General features: G+C 62.3%; 2 protein-coding genes across 7 annotated transcripts; both read right to left on the reverse strand.

Annotated features, from left to right (window-relative positions):
* Positions 1–1,069: 1,069 nt before the first annotated feature.
* Positions 1,070–10,821, reverse strand: GJC2 (gap junction protein gamma 2). Of its 5 annotated transcripts, none has more exons than XM_081035398.1 (4): positions 6,012–6,280; positions 4,549–4,707; positions 2,124–3,408; positions 1,070–1,586 (listed from the first exon to the last, which is right to left on the reverse strand). In XM_081035398.1, exons 3-4 carry the CDS (start codon positions 3,387–3,389, stop codon positions 1,470–1,472), a joined length of 1,383 nt encoding a protein of 460 aa, XP_080891524.1. In that variant the 5' UTR covers positions 3,390–3,408; positions 4,549–4,707; positions 6,012–6,280; the 3' UTR covers positions 1,070–1,469. The 5 variants fall into 5 exon arrangements, with proteins under 5 accessions (XP_080891524.1, XP_080891526.1, XP_080891525.1 ...); XM_081035400.1 differs by having other exon boundaries at positions 2,124–2,667; positions 2,770–3,408; positions 4,549–6,280; XM_081035399.1 differs by lacking the exons at positions 4,549–4,707; positions 6,012–6,280 and adding an exon at positions 10,771–10,821.
* Positions 10,822–11,916: 1,095 nt separating this feature from the next.
* GUK1 (guanylate kinase 1) lies at positions 11,917–20,231 on the reverse strand. Of its 2 annotated transcripts, none has more exons than XM_081035136.1 (8): positions 20,114–20,231; positions 14,430–14,543; positions 14,155–14,196; positions 13,465–13,561; positions 12,633–12,771; positions 12,472–12,556; positions 12,247–12,332; positions 11,917–12,142 (listed from the first exon to the last, which is right to left on the reverse strand). In XM_081035136.1, exons 1-8 carry the CDS (start codon positions 20,172–20,174, stop codon positions 12,107–12,109), a joined length of 660 nt encoding a protein of 219 aa, XP_080891262.1. In that variant the 5' UTR covers positions 20,175–20,231; the 3' UTR covers positions 11,917–12,106. The 2 variants fall into 2 exon arrangements, with proteins under 2 accessions (XP_080891262.1, XP_080891263.1); XM_081035137.1 differs by lacking the exon at positions 20,114–20,231 and adding an exon at positions 19,877–20,087.
* Positions 20,232–20,251: the final 20 nt, after the last annotated feature.

Genomic DNA, 20,251 nt, shown 5'->3' on the forward strand with positions numbered 1-20,251 from the left:
GAGTGGAGGGGCAACGGAGAGGGTGCCGGCATACAGGCGTGTCTTGCATATGCCCATCGCCAGCTCTGCCACTCACTGTGCCCAGTCGCACCCATAGGGGATGGACAGCATGGCCCCCATCCGAGGGACCTGGTGTCCCCAGTGACGACCCCACCAGTAGCACAGACCCAAGTCTGGGACTGCTGGTTCCATGGACCTTCCTCTCTTAGAGAGGCGAGTGGTGTACCCCTATTCTGGACCCAGATTGGCATAGCCATCAAGACTTTCTGGGACGGAGCTCCCCTGGGAGTGGGGCTTACTTGGATCTAGGGCTCACCCAGGGGTGGGGCTCAGCCTAGGGGTGGGGCACCCCTGAGGACAGGGCTCAGCCAGTCAGACTCCACAAACAGAAGGGGGACTCAACCTGCAGTTGGCATCTGACCACAGGTAGGCTAAGGTTAAGTTTGGGTTCAGCCTGTCTCGGGGCTTGGCCCTGGGACATCAACGGGATGGTTTGCCGCTGGGAGAGGCTGTCATGACCTGCCCTGGGCCTGAGAGAGGCTGGGAAACAGCTGGGTCGCTGCAGTCTAGATGGAAGTGGTTCCTTGCTGGCAGCAGCTGATTCTTCCCCTCTTCCTCCCTCTCCTACGCCCACCTCTGCCCCTCACCAAAGCCACCACTGTAGGCTCTGCCTGCCGTCCGGACCATGCTGGCGCCTCTCTGCCCTCCGAGTCGCAGCTGGACCTTGGCTCTGAGCATGGAGGCATGGCCTGCTCTCTGTTCTCACCATCTGTGTGCTCAGCGGTGCCCTATTGCACCTGCTGCCTGGCACTGAGCTGCACCCACATGTCTCTGAGGAGCTGCTTTCCCAGCCAACCTGGAGATGAGCTGTGTCCCCAGAAAGCAGCTATGGACTTGCACATGTGTGCACATACCGCATGAATACGTACAGGCGCATGCAGACTTGCACACACCACATGTGCACACAGGCCACATGCACACACATACACGTGTGCATGCACATACACACCACACGTACACACACGCTTGTAAACAAAAGTTAGTTTATTATTTTATGCCCTTTGTTTGGGAGGCTGTGCTTAAATTAGGAAGGAGGCCTGAGGGCAGGGAGGCCCTGGGCAGGAGCCCAGAGCCCCTTCCCCAAGCACCACCGAAGTCGCAGCCCCTGGCCACCATCCTGTTGGTCCCAGCAGCAGGGCAGACCAAGGTCTTTGCGGAACCCCAAGTCTGTCCCAGAGGAAGGGCTCTGCCAGGCCACAGAGAAATTTAAGAGGGCATGGCCCAGCTGTATAGGCAGGAAACAGGGGGTGTCCACTCCAGCTTTCCAGGGCCTCGGCCCAGCTGTATGGGCAGGAAACAGGGGACAGGGTGCAGGCCGGTATTCGCAGGAGGAGGATGAGCAGCTTATACACTGGGCCCCAGGTGGTGGAGTGCGGAGGAGCCGCAGCATAGGGCTGCGCTCAGGGTTTCTACCCATTCTGCCTGGTTCCTCTACTGTACAAGGAAGACCCAGGAATGCTCCTGGCTCTGCAGGAACCAACAGATGGGCGGGTGCTGGGGTGCTGGGGAAGGAGCTCCACTGGCTGCTGCAGGGAATGAGGAAAGCACAGTAGCCCCAACACCCAGGCCAGACACCCCTGGGCAGCACACCCTGGCTGCTATAGGGGAGCAGGGAAAGGGGGCACTCAATCCTAAACTCTTGTCCTGAGGCACCAGCCAGGTCCCAGGGAGGCTCTGAAGGAAGAGTTGGGCATCCCAGCCAGAGAGGCTCAAGGTGACCCTGGAGGAGGCATGCGGAGGAACAGTGACCTAGCCAAAGCCCTGCCCAGCCCCCACCCCCCAACCCCCACCCGCGGGTTTATGAATCAGAACTGGGGAGCCTTTGTGGCCGTCAGGCCTGTCCTCTCCTCTTACCCCGGACAGAGAAGGGGCTCAGCAGGGAAGGGGCAGTGATCCTGAGCAGGAGGTACCCTTCCCCCTCCCACCCCTCCTGAGGGGGAGAGCGGTGGGCCGAGGAGGAGGTGGCAGTGACAGGTGGTGCTCTGCCCAGCCCCCAGCCCCCACCCCGTGCCTGGAGTGGAGGGAGGACTGGGCGCTGTGGGCGCGGGGCCTCAGATCCATACCGTGGTCTTCCCCTCCCTGCTGCTGGCACTGCCCTTCTCCGAGCCCGCCCTGGGCTTAGCGCCCGACCGGCCCTGGCCCCCGCCGGTGCCCCCCGACGTAGCACTGCCCGATCCGGAAGGTGGCGCACCCGCCCTCGGGCGCTCCCGAGAGGCCCCGGGGAGGCCTGGACAGGGCGGGCTGTCGCGGTCCCCGGGCGCCTGCCCATCCCGCAGCGCCCGCAGCGCCATACTAGCCAGGTCTTGGTCGTGGGCGCGCGCACGCTCTGCCGCGCGCACCACCAGGCTGTAGTCAGGCGGGCAGGCCAGGCCCGCGGGCGCCGCGGGAGGCAGGCAGGGCGGCGGGCGCAGCGCGGGGCTAAGGGCGGCGGGCGCGGGGCGGCGCGCGCGCACGGCGTCCTGTGCGCTGCCCAGTCCCAGGTGCGCCATCTCGCAGAGGTTGAGCAGCAGGCAGAGGCAGCTGACCACGTACATGACCAGCAGGAAGACCGTCTTTTCCGTGGGCCTCGACACAAAGCAGTCGACCACGTGCGGGCAAGGCTGGCGGCTGCATGGGAAGAAGGGCGGCACCTCAAAGCCGTACAGCAGGTACTGGCCCACCAGGAAGGCCACCTCGAAAGCAGCCCGTGCCACCAGCTGGGCCACGTACACACGCATTAGGCCCTCGCGCTGGATGCGCCTCCGCCCGTCGTGTGGCCCATTGGGGCCCGGGGTCCCCGCCATCGTGGCGTCCCCGCCGGCGCCCTTGGCCGCGCCCACGTCCTCGGCCTCGTGCTCCTCTCCCAGGCCCTCAGCTCCCGCCGGCTCCTCGTCCTCCTCACCCAGGCCCAGCATGGGCTGCTCTTCTCCCAGGTTGGTGGGCTCAGGCCAGCTGGGGTGGGACGGCGGGGGTATCGGTAGCGGCGCACGGGGCCCGGGGCGGCAGCGGGGCGCGCGATGGCGCTCATCCTGCGCAGCGCGGGCCAGGCGGTGCACGGCGTAGCCGAGGTATATGACGGAGGGCGTGGAAATGACCACGATCTGGAACACCCAGAAGCGCACGTGGGACAGGGGCGCAAAGGCATCGTAGCAGACGTTGTCACAGCCTGGCTGGCGCGTGTTGCACGTGAACTTGGTCTGCTCATCGGAGTAGATAGACTCTCCTCCCACAGCCGTGAGCACGATGCGGAAGACCACAAGCACCGTGAGCCATACCTTACCCACGAACGTGGAGTGATGGTGGATCTCCTCCAGCAGCCGCGTCAGGAAGCTCCAGCTCATGTTGGTCATAGGGGCGGGGGGGCGGGACCTGTGGGCCACAGCAGAGCTCAGCCTTGGGGGTGGGGGCGGGGGCGGGACGCTGGCCACGTGGAACTCAACCTAAGGCCAGGAGGAACCCTGGGGCAGGGGTCTTTGGAGCCTGGTGCCTGGGCCCCAGTACCTAATTCACCGCCTTCCGCTGAAGGGGCAGCCCCTGCAGGAGCACAGCCCCCACCCCAGATCCTGACACTGCCCGTGGGGTGCACAGAGGGAGAGGGGGGCCTGGGCAGCAGAAGGACAGACGGCACACAGATAGATGACAGGCTGCCTTGCTCCAGTTGAGCACTCACCCCTGTCGCCTGAGATCAGACCCCAGGTCCCTGTGGCCTGGAGTGGAGCCAGCCCCTCCTGCTCTCCCCTAGCCACCCCAGGAAAGCCTGGTCCCAGGCAAGTCGCGCGCCTCCCCCACCTCTGGGCACCCCCACCCTAAGATCCTGAGAGCCACAGGGAGTCAAGTGGTGAGCCAGCTTCTTGGGGCTGCCAGCCCTACTCAGTCTGGGGGCTGCACAGCTTTAGCCCACATGCACCCACAGCCCCTACCTCACTCAGCCCCCAGCAGCACCCAGGCCGGTGGGGAGGACCTCATGGAGTCCTGTTCCCTGCCCGGCCTCCACCTCCTCTGCCAGTACCGTCCCCCATCAGCCCCCATGCCCCACACACCCTAAGCCCCCCAGCAGTTCACCCCTCCACACACTGCACAGGGTCTCTGGTCCCTCCAACTCCGCAAAGGGCCCCCAGACTCCTTTGTGCTCCGCCCTCCCCTAGCTCAGCTGCACCAGGTGCTGCCGCTGGACCCTCTGGGCTGCTCCACCCTCTCATGCGCACCCGCATGTCCTCTTGCAGTCACAGCTGGGAAGGCCCAGCATGGAAGGCGGGATGAGGCCAGGGTGGGCTGTCTCCAGCAAGGTGCACAGTCACCATAAGGCAGTTGTGACACTCAGAGACAGCCATGGGCCACTCACCACGTCCCAGACCAGTGCCCTTTCCAAACCAGCTGACCCCTGGGTGGACCTGTGCCCAGGAGAAGGGGCTCTGGTTGCAGGGACACACAACCCTGGCCCCTATGCCTGCAGGGAGGAGCTGCACCTCCCAACACCCACCCTGCCTCCTCCACAGCCAAGGCCAGTACCTGCAGCTGGATAATTTGGGGCAGGAGACCCCTGAGTGCTCGATGCTTCTGGCCCCTTCCCTTCTGGAACACGTCTGGGCGGCAGTGTGGGCAGGTGTGGGATGGAGCAGCAGAGACAGGCGGGCTCTGGGCCCTCTTTATGCAGCTGGGGCCTCTCCCCTGGGCGGAGGGGGTCGGGGGGAGGAGGTGGAGGAAGAGGGGGTAGCAGGGGTTCCTGGGGAAATGACCCCACTTCCTCACATCTGTGCTCAGCCCATCTCAGAGCAATGCAAACAGATGCACACCCACGTTCACTCAGACACATACATGCATACAGGTGTACACACTCATGTATGCACATGTATAAATACAGGTGCATATACATGTACATACTCACATGCACTTACATGTGTGCAAATATACTCGTGCACATGCAGTTGCCTCACATGTGCAAACACATTCATACAGGTGTACAATGCACTCAGATATATGCACACTCATACACACTCATGCACACAGTCACCAGACACATGCACTCAGATGTGTACACAGATATGCACACTCACGTGTACACATACACTTGTGCATACACAGACACAAGTACAGATGGGCACACGCCCAGCCCTCCAGGGCTGCCTCCTCCCTTGTTCTGTCTCAGGCCGGAACTCACAGCTGGACCCCTCAGGCCTGATGCTGGCTGTTCTTCCTCGGGGCCAACCTCCACTGGCCTCCAGGACCTATTCTGGCCCTGACCTGACAGTCCCACATCACAGGAGGCTGAGGCCTTGGTCACCCCAACCCGCAGGAACCCAGAAAGGGAGTGGCGGAGCAGCCCCCACCTCTTTCCTCCCTCCCAGCTCCTCCTGGGGAGAGGAGTCTTGGTTGCAGGCAGAAATGACCAGGGCTTTGGGGTCAGTATTAACTGGTTCTTTGGGGAAAGCTTTGGTATTGTGGTTGCTAATTCCCGCAGTAGACATGCTCTCCCCATGCCCATGACCAACTCAGGAAACGTGGCAGGGGGCTCTCCACACGAGCTCTAACTCTGCATGGGTTGTATCCTGCCTCGGGCGTAAGGGACAGTGCTCTGCCTTGGGGGCTTGTGCAGATGCAGTCAGGGTCCTGGAGATCAGATAGGTGAGGAAGAGGGCAGATGAGAGTGGCCCTGCAGGAGGTCAGCTGAGGGGTCATCCTGGACAGCAAGAGGGAGGAGAGGGTAAACCTCCTCTCTCCCTCCCCTGAGCGACATGGGGGAGCTCAAGCAGCCTCCGGGCAGGGGCAGAGGCTCTGGCTCTTCAGACCAGTGTGCATGTCCACATGCTGTGTACCTGTGTGCAGGGCTTGTGTCACGCATGCAGTCAGGGCACGGTCATTCTGCAGTCAGGGGACTGGCACTGATCAGCTCTGTCCTGGAAGACCCCCACCCTGGTCTCAGGGCCATGGACAGTGTCCCCAAATCCACACCTTCAGCGGGTGCTGCCTCCTACCTGGCACATGGACTTTGGCAGGCACCAAAAACTCCAGAGGACCAGTCCCAAATATCTCCCTCCAGAGTGGCTTCCAACACAGGTGGGCCTGTCCTGGACAGTTCTCCTCCTCGCACCCCTTTGGGCCCCTCAGCAAACCCTGGATGCGACCCCGCAAGGCCTGCACTCACTCCGCAGGTACCTTAGGAAGTACAAGGACCCTTCTGAGTCTGCGGTCTCCCCGGACTATGGAGTGAAATGCCAAGCGCATCTGCCCCCAGTGCCAAGGAAACTGCACCCCCATCCCACTCCTCATGTGCCAAGCCCACCCCTCCCAGGCCTCTGCTCCACTCCTGGCATGCTGACCCTGCACACACTTATGCGTGACCCCCCCCCACACACACACCTCTGCTTGCACACTGGGACTGAACCTGGGGAGATGCCAAGGGCCTCAGTCCTCCCTGTGTGGGGGCTACAGAAAGGCGACAGGAGGGGCTGGCGTGTTCCACATGGTTATGGGTTAGCATTGGAGACATGGATCTGAATTTCCACATGGTTACGGGTTAGCATTGGAGACATGGATCTGAACCCTCATTCAGCTAAACCTCGGCACAGGTGGTTTCCTAGAGAATGTCACAGATACACACGTGCATGTACAGGGCTCTGTATTTCCTTGCCTGACCGCTGAATGGCCTAAATCAAAAACACCCCATAGCACTAACACACCTCCATACTACTCCCCAGTAAAGGGACCTGGGCTCAGAGAAACAGAGAAACGGTTGGTTCCAGGGCAGGATGTTTTCAGGAAAGGAAACGTCTGGAGCACCTGGCGGTGCCGGAAATAAGGAGGTGCTGGCGCGCGCGTGTGCGCGCACGCATGGAGGCATGGGCGCGCTGAAGGGCGTGCCAAGCAATGCAGGAGCTCGCCCAAGAGTTTCCTGTGTCTGAAGCCAGGTCATTTTAGGAAATAGAGTGAATAAAGTAGTAATAAAGATTGGGTTATAGATTATTAACATGGTGTAAAATGAATCCCCATTGATACAAATAATTGAATAATTAAATGGGGAGAATTCTAGTTTTGCAGCCACTGTACCCTCCAGGAGAGGAGCCCAACTCACCATTCCCAGGGTTTGATGCTCAGAGTGCCCCTTCCAGAGCATGCAAGGAGGGGAGAGTGGAACCTGCAAATGTCACCTCAGGTCAGGGCCAGGTCTCACCCACAGTGAAAAGCCAGTTGCGAACATGGGCCTTGCTATGACGTGACAAGGGCGGTGCTCCTGCTGCCTTTCCTTCCAAACTTCAGCCCAGACCACCACGAGACAACAGGAGGCAAGTTCCAGAAGGGCCTCCTACAACATACCTGACTGACACAGCCAAGGGTGTCAGGCAAGGGGATCTGAGGCCTAAGGAGATCCGAGGGCTGCATGCTGCGATGGGCCCTGGGGGGGGGGGGGGACGGGCATGAATGCCCAGGGGAGAACTGATGAGCACACGCTGCTGCGTGTGGTCTTGCTTGCGGGGAAGGGGCCTGGCCCCAAGACAGCGAAAGTCATGGGAAAACTCAGGAATCTAGGGGAAGTTTTGACAGCATATTATTGGTGCATTGATTGTGATAAGTGTTCCATGGGAATGAGTGTGGGAGGTCACATGGGAACTCTCCCTGGTCTCCACAACTTCTCCGTAAACCACCAGGGTTGTAAAATAAAAACCTTAGGATGGCCGGAGGGCTCAGTTGGTTCGAGTGTGAGCTCTCGACAACAAGGTTGCTGGTTCAATTCCCACATGGGATGGTGGGCTGTGCCCCCTGCAACTACATTGAAAATGGCGACTGGACTTGAAGCTGAGCTGCGCCCTCCACAACTAGATAGAAGGACAATGACTTGGAACTGATGGACCCTGGAGAAACACACTGTCCCCCAATATTCCCCCCTAAAATTAAAATAGTTCCTACCCATCACCCCGAGCCCCTCTCCCTGTCTTTTCCTCCTGCCTGGCATGTATTGGTCTGTCTGGAGGCTGCAACCACTGAGTAGGGACTTTGGTGACTTGCCCTGGGCTGCGGAGGGGTGGGAACAGGCTGCCCTCATGGCTGTCAGTGCTGCTGGGATGCTGTGGCCAGCAGTGGCTCAGCTGGGCCTGCTTCTTGTGGGAAGGGTGCTGGTCCTTCAGGGATCTGCCCCGGGGCATTGCGGGAACCTTTGTTCACAGAGTATCTTGCTCAAGTGATGGGTCAGAGCAAGTGTAGGTGGGGGCCAGTCAGGATGCAGGAGGAGGTTTGGGGGGAAGGGCCTGGGAGTGGTCAGCAAGGGTGTGGGGTTGGGGGAGGGAAGGAAGTGCTGGGCCAGTATGGGCACAAACACGGGCTCCCCATTACAGCTGGTCATCCCACAGAGAGCCTGAAGGGAGGCGCCTTCGGGAGGAGGGCACCGTGGGCTCCAGTGAGCATCAGGAGGGCCCATCGTGGGCAGAGCTGGCCCACCACTCTTGGTCCAGGTCCAGTGGAATGGCCTCTGCAGGAGGATACCTGGACTCTCCCAGATTCAAGCACCAATCCCCGCCCCTGCCCCTTCTGAACAAAAATTCTATGGAGGCCGGCAAGGCTGCCAGCCAGGGCCAGCCCAGCGCCATCCTGCAGTGTAGCAGGCTGGGTCCTGGGCAGCAGTTTCCTTCCCATCTCTGGCCCCACTTCCTCCCAGTGCCCCTCAGGGCCCAAGCAGAACTTCCTCCACTGAGGTGGGGCTGTGGGCAGGGCCCCACTACTCAGCTCCCCGAAGCCTGTGGGGACCCTGCCTGGGGAACCTTCCAGCACTGGACCTCCAGTCTCAGGCTGCTTCTTCCAGTCCCTGAGGACACAGAGATCCCCCGTGTGCCTGGCACTGGCAGCCCTCGTCCACACTAACACCCACCAGGACTTCAAGGCGACTCTGCCCTGCGAGGCTGAGGCTTCAGCTGGAGCCCAGGGCCTGCCCACTGAGGAGCCCTGGGCGAACAGTCCTCACTCAGGCTTAGGACTGGGACTGCATGTCCACCTCCCAACATGACCTTAGCAGTCGCGCCGTCTCCCCTTGTAGGCTCTGTGGTGGCCCCATGGGGTTGTCCTTTCCTGGGACCTTGGACTCCCGCCCTTGATGCTTCAGTTGTGTTTCACCTGGACTCTGGGCTGCCCAGAACCCAAACCCTAGGCCTGGGGGTGCTCTGCCACATCGAGTGCAGAGCACAGCTGCCCATGTCCCAGCAGCCCCAGGGGGCTCACACACCCCACTGGGTTATGGCCCAGGGAGCCCGGGCTCTCAGTCAAAACCTTCAATCTCAGAGTCCTCAGGGCTGGCATCGCCCATGTCTGGACTCACACAGGCACACCCTCACATACACTTGCACTCCCTTCTGGGAAGCACCCCCATGTCAGGAGGGCAAGGTGCCCTCACCACGTGCTTAGCAAATGCAGACCAGTGAACAGACTCCTGAGCTCTAGGGAGGGAGGGTGAACGTGAGGTGGAGATCTGTTCCCTCCCAGAGCCACAAGGTGCAGGTCACGGGACTCCAGGGGTCACCAACAGGGCAGAGAAACACTGAACACCCACAGAGGGGCCCTCTCAAGATGCAGAGGCTGGAACCCTGAAACAGGGAAGTGAGGGGAGGTCCTCCCGAAAGGGTGGAGGTGTGGTGGGGGCAGGCCTGGGGAGTGAGTCATGGCGGCACAGCCAGTCAGCTCCAGCAGCCAGGCCTATGTCCCCCGCAGACCCCCTCAGGCACTGTGTGCCCAGGGCAGGATGCAGAGCCCCCACCCCTGAAGGGTGCCCACACTTTCCACCCTCCTAAACCCCATTCCACCCCCACCTCCCAAACTGACCTGGGTAAAGCCACCACTGTTGCCTTTCTCAGCACACAGCATGGCACCATTCCTTTTTCTCAGACACCCGCCCCCCTCGCCTAGTGCACTTGCTACCCCCACAGCCCAGGGCAGCACAGGAACCCCACTCCCCCGGCAGGCACAGCCCTCTCCAGTACAGCAGCCCTGGCCACTGATGGACTGGCTGCTGCCCCTGGCCTTGCTTTCTCTTGATGGGACCCCTGCCCACTTCCATTTCCCATCCTTGACCCTCACGACCCAGACAATTCACTTACCATATCTGCAGCACATTGGGGGCCCCTCCTGGAGGACAAGGGTTTGTTCTGCTCTCTACTGACCCCCGGGGCCCAGACGTAAGGACTTGGGACCCGGTAAGCGCCCAAGAGGACTTAAGGGAAGTCCCAGGCCATGCTGAGGCTGGCTGAGGCTGGGTCAGGAGCAGTGTGGGGGCAGGCAGGCGTACCCACCAGTTTGTCTGCCCGTGTATAGGGGTGGGGCGCTCAGATTCCCCCCAGGCCTGAAAAGCCCAGGCCCCAGCCTCTGGACACACTGCAGCTGCCTGACTGGTGTGGGCTGGCCAGTCCCGCACAGCCTGAGGGGCCCCAGCTGCTGGGGGAGGTGCTGGACACACAGCCTCTCCTTCCCTGCTCGCCAGCCGGACCGAGTAGCCCCCACAGCCCCACACCCCCTCACCTCCACCCCGGGTCGTTGTCCCAGAAGACCCAGCAAATCAGGACCTGCCCATTAGAGCAATGGGCCTGACAGACCCCCAGAATGGAGGAACACCTGGCCATGCCCAGTGCCTGCCATCTCCTGGCCTGCTGTTTCAGGAGAAGCCAGCATGGGCCCGAGACCATTGCCTAGAGGGGAGGGTGACACTGCCCAGCCACAAAAGGAACCCTACACCTAGTTCCCTAGACATCACCCTACCTTTTTCAGGCTAGAAAATGCAAGTCCCTGAGACCTTCCACCTGCTGGCTGGTCAGACACTGGCCTCCAAGGGTGTGCACTTGGCAGAGTCCAGGGCCTGACCCAGGGCCACCTCTCACCACCAAGCACAATGCAGGGGGAGGCCCTTCAAGGGCCCCATTGTTTCCCCACGGCCTGGGGTCTGAATCCCCGATTGTCCCTGGGACTGCACAGGGCCGAGAGGAAAGAGGCCTCCCCCTGGCTGCACCGTGCTGGGAGGCAGCTGGCCCTGCCTCACCTGCTCTTGGACTTGGGGGGCTGCCCAGCACCCCTTTGCCTACAGTCCCGCATCCAGGCCAGACCTCCTCTATGCCTCTGGGACACTGGATGACGCCCAGTCCCCACTATTTTCGTCTGGGCTCCCTGCCTCCTCTGTCTTGGTCCCGCCGCAGGAGCGTGGCCTGGGTACAAGCCACAGTACCACCGCCCACCACAGCTGCTCTGCCCTGAGACGAGTAGCATTGGGTATCTTCTCAGACTCCAGGGAGCCTGGAACCCCCCCAGAGGCCCCAGGTGTCCTTCCTGGACTAGCCTCTCCCAGACTATCATGCCAGCTGGGCTCAGTGGCTGTGCACAGGACTGATATAGGATACGGCATGTGAGGGTCCCTGAGGCAGGGTCCTGTCCCTGAAGTGTCAGCCCCGCTCCCAGGTTAGCAGCACCTATCCTTCAGGGACCCACAGCTGGGAAGAAGGGTGGCTGGAGCAGGGCCTTGTCTCCCCAGCCTCAAGCTACCTGATTAGGCAGTGGGAGAGGCGTGTGCTCCCTAGCAGCCGCACCTACTCCCGGGGGAGGGGGGACCCACACCCACCAGGAGGCAGCACAGCTCACTCGTCTCCCTGAATAGAGCTGGGGTGTGGGGAACCTGCAGAACCTCTGGTGTCCCTGCGTGGGGCATCCCTACTGCTCTTCCCAACATGGAACTGGGGCACGGGGAGCCCAGGGAGTAATGTGCCGCTGGGGAGTAGCCCCACTGGCCAGCAGCCCCAAGTAGCTGACGGGGTGGGGGTGGGGGTAATGTGAAGCTCCCAGCCCTCCTGGGGCTGGCAGTCTGCAGGAGTCTGGTGTGAGCAGAGCAGGGCCAGGGCAGCAATCCATGGGCTCAAGGACACTAACCAGCAGCTCTTTATTAGGACACAGGACCAGCTCCTAGTGGAGAGGGGAACTGAGCACAGGGCACCCAGAAATGGGCATGGGGACGGGGTGAACGACACAGGCAGAAACACCTCTTGGGGACACCCTGGCTGCCTGGGTGGGTGCAGGGCACTGTCCAGGGAGAACACAGTTGGCAGCCTCCTCAAGAGTGGCCTGTCCCTTGAGCCTTCTTGATTTCCTGCAGGAGAGAGAGAAAGAGGGGCTTGCCCAGGGCCTGGGCCACAAGTCCCCTGTCCCAGGCCCTTCCCCACAGAGAGGCCTAGCCCCCGCCCCCCAGCCCACCTCGGACAGTGCCTCCTTCAGAGCCCAGTAGGCCTTGTCCAGGCTGTCGTTGACGATGACCAGGTCAAACAGGCCGGGCTCCTTGCCTGGGGGAGGGGGGGCGCAGGGCCAGTGGAGGCTCAGTGAGGGGTGGGGGGCCATGAATAACAGCACCGGCCCTCCACCCTCGGGCCGGTGAGTCAGTCCACTGTGGGGGTGAGTGGAGGACACTGGTCAGGTACTCACTGCTTTCCATGTCCGCCCGGGCAGCGGCCAGCCGCTTGGCCAGGCTCTCCTCTGTCTCTGTGTTCCTCTGTCGCAGGCGCTGCTCCTGAGAGGAGCACGTGAGGGTCAGAGCCTACAGGGCAGCCCCGCCCCTCCCCCAGTCCAGGTCTCCCTGCCCCCACCAGGACATCAAGCGAGGGTGGCTGCACAAAGATGTAGATGGGCCGCAGGTCAGTCTTCTTGATGTTGCGCACGCCCTGGAGGTCCACGTCCAGCACGCAGATGCGGTTCCTGGCCTGCACGGCGCGCACGGCCGCTTTGCTGGGGTAGGGGAGGGGCCGCTCAGCACCCAGCAACCCCACTGCCTCCACTGCCGGTCCCCAGGGCCACTGCCGCCCCCACTCCCTGCTCTGGGCCTGGCTGGGGAGGGGGCCTGCAGGGGTCCACCCCGACCTGGCATCTGCTCCCCTTTTCCGGAAGCAACCCTTTCATCTGAAGCCCTCTGCTGGGCTCTGGGCAAGGCCCAGGGCTCGCACACCAGCCATCTAAGGGGAACTGCAGCGCCTGCGACCCACTTTGGGGGCTGACTGCCCTTCCCAGATGCACCTGGGCTGGAGCATGACGGTTCTGTGGGACTCGGATACAGGCTGCTGCCTAGCAAGCCTGGGCCTGCCTGTGCCATGACACTGCTCTAGGTGTAGGTGTGAGGTAGGAGGCAGGGGCTGCTGGGTGTGGGAGTGGCGCCGCCGTGCAGCCTGTAGGCCTCTGACACCCAGATTTCCTGCGTCCTCACTGTACACCAGCCCCTGGGTGGCTCTGTTCCCACAGTGCCCTGGCCAGGTGGGCCTGGGCAGGGCCAGGAGGGGGAGGCCTGAGAACCCTGACAGCTGCCCTTCTCCATCCCGGGAGGGGCCGGGTCCTCACCCCGGACAGCCTGCAGAGAGAAGCCCTTGCCGGGGCTGCCCACTCTAGGTCTCTGGGAGGCTGGGAGGGAGGGTGCCGTGCTGCGCCCACCTGGTCCCATACAGGTTTCCTGAGAACTCAGCGTGCTCGATGAAGTCTCCGGCGGCAATGTCCCGCTGCATCACCTCCCTGGTCACAAAGTAGTAATCTGCAAGGAGCAGGAGCCGTTGAGGCTGCCCACAGCCAGGCTACCGGGGCCTGTGGAACCACACATGGCCAGAAGCAGCTTCTGTCTTGGGCCTGTCTGCCTATCCACACTGAAGGCTGCTGCGGCCACCAGGCAGGGAGGGGTCTAAGGAGGGGATGGATGTGCAGATGCGACTTCTCACACCGTCCTCACTGAAGGGGGCCTGGAGACCGTTGGCTTGGAGGGACCTGGAGACTCCCAGCTTCGGTGGGGAGGTTGGGGGGACTGGATGCTCTGTCTCAGGCAGGCACAAATGCCTAAGGTTACAGAGGGTGCATATGACGGCAGAGAGTCCTACATGGTGTGCACGGCTATGACTCCACTTGCATGGCCACGTGAAACACAGCGCACAGGCCTGGAGCAGTGCCCCACCGCTGCCTGGAGCTGGGACCAGGCCCCCACCAGCCGCTCACATGGACATCTGGCGCCAGCGCTGCTTTGATGCCTATAACCTATTTAGGCCTGCCCACCCACCCTGGAGGAGGGCCAGCATCAGGTGGGGACACCGAGGCCTCAGACCTGCACTGGGGCACCAAGCAGCAGGGCCAGCTCACCTCTGCCGTTCTCCTCGCCAGGCCGCGGGTCCCTCGTAGTGTCTAGGAAGAAGCACCTGTGACCCACCCAGGACACCCCACACATCCCATCCCCAGGGCCGCCTCGCAGGACCAAGCTCAGCCCATGTGTGGGGCTTCAGGGGGCTCTAGGGATTCCGTAGTGTGGACTCATCCCGTGTGTGTGTGTGGGGAGGGCTCCTGGAGGGGTCAGCAGTATGGGGACATCCCCATGTGTGGGGGATCAGTGGAGACCCCCAAAGCCCCTAGAGCCTCACGGGACACGCTGAACCCAAAGATGCCGCTGTGCTCCTGCAGGAGTCTCTTGAGCAGGGTGCTCTTCCCAGCGCCCGAAGGTCCACTCAGGACGACTGGCCTTGGTCCTGACATGCCTGTGGGTGACGGTGGGGAGTCATCAGCAGACCCCAGGGAGTGGGGTAGCTGCAGCCACACACACCCCCAACTTGCCCCAGGAATTGGGCAGAGCTGGAGGTGGTTCTCAAACCCTGGCTGCACCTCCCTGAGGGGCAGGCTACCTGGTAACACCAACACATGGCCTGCCCAGCTGTCCACTCTGACCCCACCTGGGGAGCCTGGACTTCTCCAGGGAGGGGAACACTGGGTCCCCACCCCTGCGTCTCCTGGCACCATGCCCCAGAGGCCGACAAGGTCAAGGTCAGCGGAACCCAAGCCCTGTTCTGGGAACTTCCATCAGGAAGCGAGGGCCTGACATTGAGGAAGCACAACTTCCTGACGCCCCTCCTCTCTGATACTGTCTGGAAAGCCAGCAGGAAGGCAGTGGTAGTCCCCTCTCAGCCTGCAGCACAGGGCTCAGACACCTGCCACAGGGGAGAACACGAGCGGGAGTTTGCGGGGCAAGGGCCCAGGCAGCTCTGTGCCCGCCTGACACTCCCAGCCCCGCCCTAGGACAGGACCCACCTCCTGAGTGGGGTGCGGCAGTCTCACTCAGCCTGGGCTGCTCTGGACGAGTTGGGAGGGGTTGGGAATCCCAGCCTGCTCCTGCCTCTTGGCACTAAACCTCTCCCAGGGGAGTCAGCCCTCCCTCTCCTGTGGAAGAGAAAGCTGCTCCTGGCCCTGGAGAAGCGGCCTGCCCATCCAGTCACGTGAGTGTGATGGCAGGAAGGCCAGAAGTGGGTGTGCCCTGCCCCAGGGGGAGACCCTTGGAGGGCATGTGGGAGCTGCAGCAGCTCCCTATGCTGGCCTGACCCTGCAGGGCTGATGGGGGACCCTGGTAAGGTGTGGAGGTTCCCAAGGCAGTCAGTGGCCAGCAGACAGGCAATCAGGCCCAGGAAGGATGGGTCACTCGGTTTGGGAGACGCCCAGTCCCCCAGTCCAGGGCAGCTCTTCAGCAGGGCCCCGGCAGGCACTGCTTCTAATCTGCAATCTCGGCTCACCGGGTAATCTTGCTAAAGCATTGCTATTCTGGGGCCATCACAGTACACACATGCGCCCTGGAGAACGGGAAAAACACACAGGAAGAAGGGACCCAGAGGAACCATCAACACTCTGCGTGCGTGTCATCTCCAAGTGTCTGACTCTTAGCTCCTGGGCCTCTTGTGAGTTTCCTTCTTCAAGAGCACCTTGCTTCTATCCAGCAATGATCCCACTGGACTTCCAGCTCTGCTCTGGTGTCCCAGCCCCCCCCCAGACACACATGCCACATACAGGCCTGCGTATGCGCGCATCTAGCTCGGCGCCCATGGCCGCCGCCGGCTAGCAGAGGACAGCCCTCTCCCTCCCCAGGCCCAGTGCATGGAGGCCTCATGTCGCCCTCAGTGGCACGCTTCGCACAGCCCCATCCTTTCCAGAATGGATGTCCCGTGGGCCACCCAGCCCGCTCCCTTGGGTCTGTTCTGACTTCCTAGGTGCTGAGTGTCTGGGGAGCGGGGTGGGGGGAGGAACACAGGAGGAACAGAGGAGACGCTGGGGGCCACCAGGTCCCAAGAGGGGCCGAGGAGGCTGCAGTCTGCCCCACACAGCGCCCAGCCTCTGGACACACCAATTCCTTCCCCTCGGGCCAGGCAGCTGTGATTGTCCAGTGGCCCAGGTCTCCTGGCCCTGATGGTGTGTCAGCACCACAGGGACACGAGTTCTTCCTCCATGGGTAGGGGCAGCGCCAAGTGAACACACGGTGCCAGCCACAGTGACGGACCAGGAGGTCTGCCTGAGCCTTGATCATGGCAGCAAACCCTCAACCCAGTGGGTGCACTTGGGGCATCCACCTCCAGGGAGGGGAGGACCCCAAGGCCCACCCTACCCCCATCAGAGACACTGGGAGGCGACTTCGGGAGGCTGGGGGCATAGGGAAAGGAGGGCGGCCCATCCCGCCTGCCTGCACAGACGACCGTCACGGACGCCCTGCTTTGTCCTGTGCCTGCCATGGGCAGTGCCCTGCCCTTGCACCCCACACCCCATGGGCAACCCCCGGCCCCAGCTGTAACCTCGCCAGCAGGACCCACTGCTCCTTTTCCAGCATGCTTGCCCAGCAGTTCCTGCCACACCTCCTGGCTGCGAGCTCTAACACCTGGAGACCGCAAACCTACACAGGAAGACTCATCCTCAGTCAGAACCAGCCACCACATACCAAGTCCCACTGCCTGACACCTTCATGGGGCGTGTGGCCCAGCTCCTGCCTGTCCTGACATCCTAACCCTGGTTTCCATCCTGCGCCCTCCACCCTGTGCCAGGACCCGGGGGCCGGGAGCCTGTCCCACCGAACCACACCGGCAGCCTGGGGGAAGCCCCACTCCTGCCCCACCACCTGCCTGCACTGGGACAGCAGTGAGCAACGGGTATGTCCACACAGGATTGGCTGGTGGCCGCAACGCTCACTCCCTGCCTGGCTCTGAATCACCACACCCCAAGCCCTCCTCCCAGGGCGTCCTCCTGAGCCCCCACCTACATCCAGCCCAAGCTCCAGACCCCCCAGTGCCCTCTTACCCTCCCTCGTCATCACTGTGGGCTGGAGGACACCTGCCTCACTCTGGTCTCGAGGGAGTGGGGTTCAGCGGGCTCAGCCTGGTCAAGGGCGTGTGCTGAGTCTTACCCCGTGGGGCCCACGGAGTGCACTCCTGCGCCTAGGTGGGCTCCCAGAGCAGCAGGGCCGGACCACACACACTGGGGCGGCTAGGCCCTGCAGAAGCCCTTGGGGAGCCGCTAGGGATGGGGCTCTGTGCAGTGACCACAGTGAGAGAGTGATCACTAAAGCCACTTTCCACAGTACACCATGGGGCGGCGCTCTAGGCCTTGAGGCCTCGAGGCCTCAGCGATCAAGCACTTTGAGTCTGACTCTGGCCCTTGGCAATGTGCAAGTCCCAGGGGTCATCTCTTGGCGAGGCAGAGCCCTCCATCCAGGGGAGTTCTGTGTCCCTTACTGCCTGACTATCCCACAGTCCCAAACTCCAGCTGCCTGGCAAGAAATCGGAATGCTCAATAGGGATCATAGATGCAAGCCTGTGCGTTCCAGAACATTCTCCACTGGAATCCAGCTCAAAGAGCGCCCCATGCAGCCAGGCGGCCTTCCTCTAGAAGCATGAGGTAGAACCTCCTCTTTCCGGTTTCTACTTGCAGCCCGCCCTGTCCCAAGGGCCAGGCACTGTCACCACCTCACCTCCCTCCCTGCCCCTCCACAGGACACACAAGATGAGGTGTGATGTGCGAGAACATGGGGAGAACATGGGGAGGAAAGGTCAAGTCCCACCAGCCCTCTTGTAAGCCACAAGGTTGGGAAGGGATCTGCCTTGGGATGGCAGGTCACACTCCACCTCCCAAACAGGCCATGTGAGGCAGGAGAACCAGTCTGGCCTTGCCCATGGTGTGTGGAACACGTCCTGGCCAAAGTAGCCTTGACAAACCACTTAGCCTTTGGGAACCTGGCTTGAACTAGGACAGCCACAAAATGGCCAGCCATTTCCTTCTCACTTCTCCCCACAGTAGGGTGGGACCGTTCCTCCCGAGAGGAAGCTGGGCCCTCAAAAGTACGGGCAAGAGCCACACAGTGCAGGACTCGGGCCTGTCTCCGCGCTGCATGCCGCACCAGGGTCTCTCTCTCCCCTGGTCCCCGCTGACCCTGTATCAGATCCCAATTCTGCGCCACAGAGGGCAGAGCAAGCACAGAGGGAAAGGGTCCCAGGCAAGAAAGCTATGAAGCAGGACCATCCCAGGTCCCTAGGGGCTCAGCTTTGGCCTCACAGAGGTGAAATGAAACCCATATGCCTGCATACGCAGGGTCAGCGGGGACCACGGGAGACCGAGGTCTCCAGGACATGCAGGGTCAGTAGTGATTTGGAGCCGACTACAGAAGCGCCTGCCCCCAGACCAGTAAACCAGTGCTTCCAGCTGTTCACCCTCGTTACTGACCTTTCCTCCTCACGGGCAGGAGTGACTCTGCCCCCAAGCACATTACAATAACCCCTTCATTTCTGCTCCTCCTCCAATTGATTGAACGTGTTTTTTGTGCTATGCTGAATATGCGGCACAAGATGGAAGTTTACAGTGTAGGTGTACAAAAAGGGAGAGTATAGGTGTGGCTGAAGAGAAAGGTACTGAGAGCACCATTAGAACTCTGGCAATCTGCTACTCAAGGAAACTGCTGACATCACCTGTCCTACCCAAAGGTCAAGGGTCGGGTCTCTGCGAACCCAGAATCACAACCAAGCCCAGGGCCAAGGTAGAGCAGGGACTCACCTGGCAGAAAACACAGCGTGTCAGTGGTAAGACAGGAAAGCCCACCCGACCCAGATCCCTCCTGGTGGTGAAGGGGAAGGTTTTCCTGGGTCCCTCACAAGTCATGGTGTGCAAGGTCTAAGAGTGACAGAAAATTCCAGAAAAGGCCACATTTGGGAGGCATGCTGCCTAGGGAACTCACACCAGGTTGACCACGAGGGGCAAGTCTTGGCCCCCCTCTTCCTGTCCCTGTGGGCCCCACCCCACACTGGCCAGCTGGCAGGTCAGCTTACACCTTCCCTGTCCGCCACTGAAAGACAACAGTGATACCAGGTGAGGTGACATGCCTCACTACTCTTCCCTAAGCCAGCACCTGGATGAACAAGGCTCACTCCCTCTCTGCTCCTAGAAGAATGTCAGAACAGCAGCTCCAGCAACCTAGACTCAGGTCACTGGGCCCGAGGGAAACTGAACATCAAATGGCCACACCTGCAAGTCAGGAAGGCCAGCCCCCGTGCTGGGCAGAACGTGTGCATGTGCAGCGCCCAGCAGTGCGGGGCCCCAGGGCCGAGCTGAGGGCTCAGAGCACTCCGCTCCAGCAGCCCAGCAGCCCCCTGCGTGCGCCATCTGCGGCGGGGACGGCAGGCGACACGCCCGCTGGGGAACCAAAAGGGCTTCCCTTGGCGGGGGGGTGGGGCCCCTGCCGCACACGGCCCCTCAGGGGCACAGGGCCCTGGGAACCCTGCTCTCCCGAGGCTTTCGGCTCCGCGGTGGTGCCCACGGGGGAGCGGTGGCAAGCTGCCTCCCCCGTCTGCCCCCCGCGTCCTCCAGGGCCCACAATGGCATCCAGCACGAAGTCCTCGGGCTGCCTGCAGCTTCCCGCGCCAGAGCGCCGTCCTGCGCTTGGAGAACTGGCACAGGGGAACCAGCCTCAATGCCTAAGAAAAACCGCCACCACACGCCACCTGAACACCTAGACACAACCACGTGGGACACAGCTGCGAAACGATGGGCGACCCTTTCGATGAAGTCAGTTCACCTGCACGAGAAACCGCGCTATCCTGTCCTTCTGCCCCCGCCTTTCCCGCCGGGACTCGGCGACGAGCCGGCCCCGGGACGCCGCGGGCGGCGGGGGCAGCTCCGCTGGCCACCCCGCAGGGGCCCTGGCGCACGCCGGCCGCGGCGTCCGGGGCCGGCAGCGAGCTGAACGCCCGGGAGCCGGCGGCGCCAGCCGGGCCTGCGGACCCCGCGCGCTCGCGGCCGCCCCGCCACTCACCGTCCGAGGGGGCGCGGCCCAGGGCGGCCGCCGCCAGCGCAGCCAGCGGGCGCCGCAGCATGAGGCGCCGCCGCGGGCCTCGGGGACGCACGTCACAGCGGCGCGCCAGCCCGCCTCCCGCCGGGGGCCGCGTCACGT

The sequence above is a fragment of the Rhinolophus hipposideros genome (assembly GCF_964194185.1).
Source record: "Rhinolophus hipposideros genome assembly, chromosome: 23".
NCBI lineage: Eukaryota > Metazoa > Chordata > Mammalia > Chiroptera > Rhinolophidae > Rhinolophus > Rhinolophus hipposideros.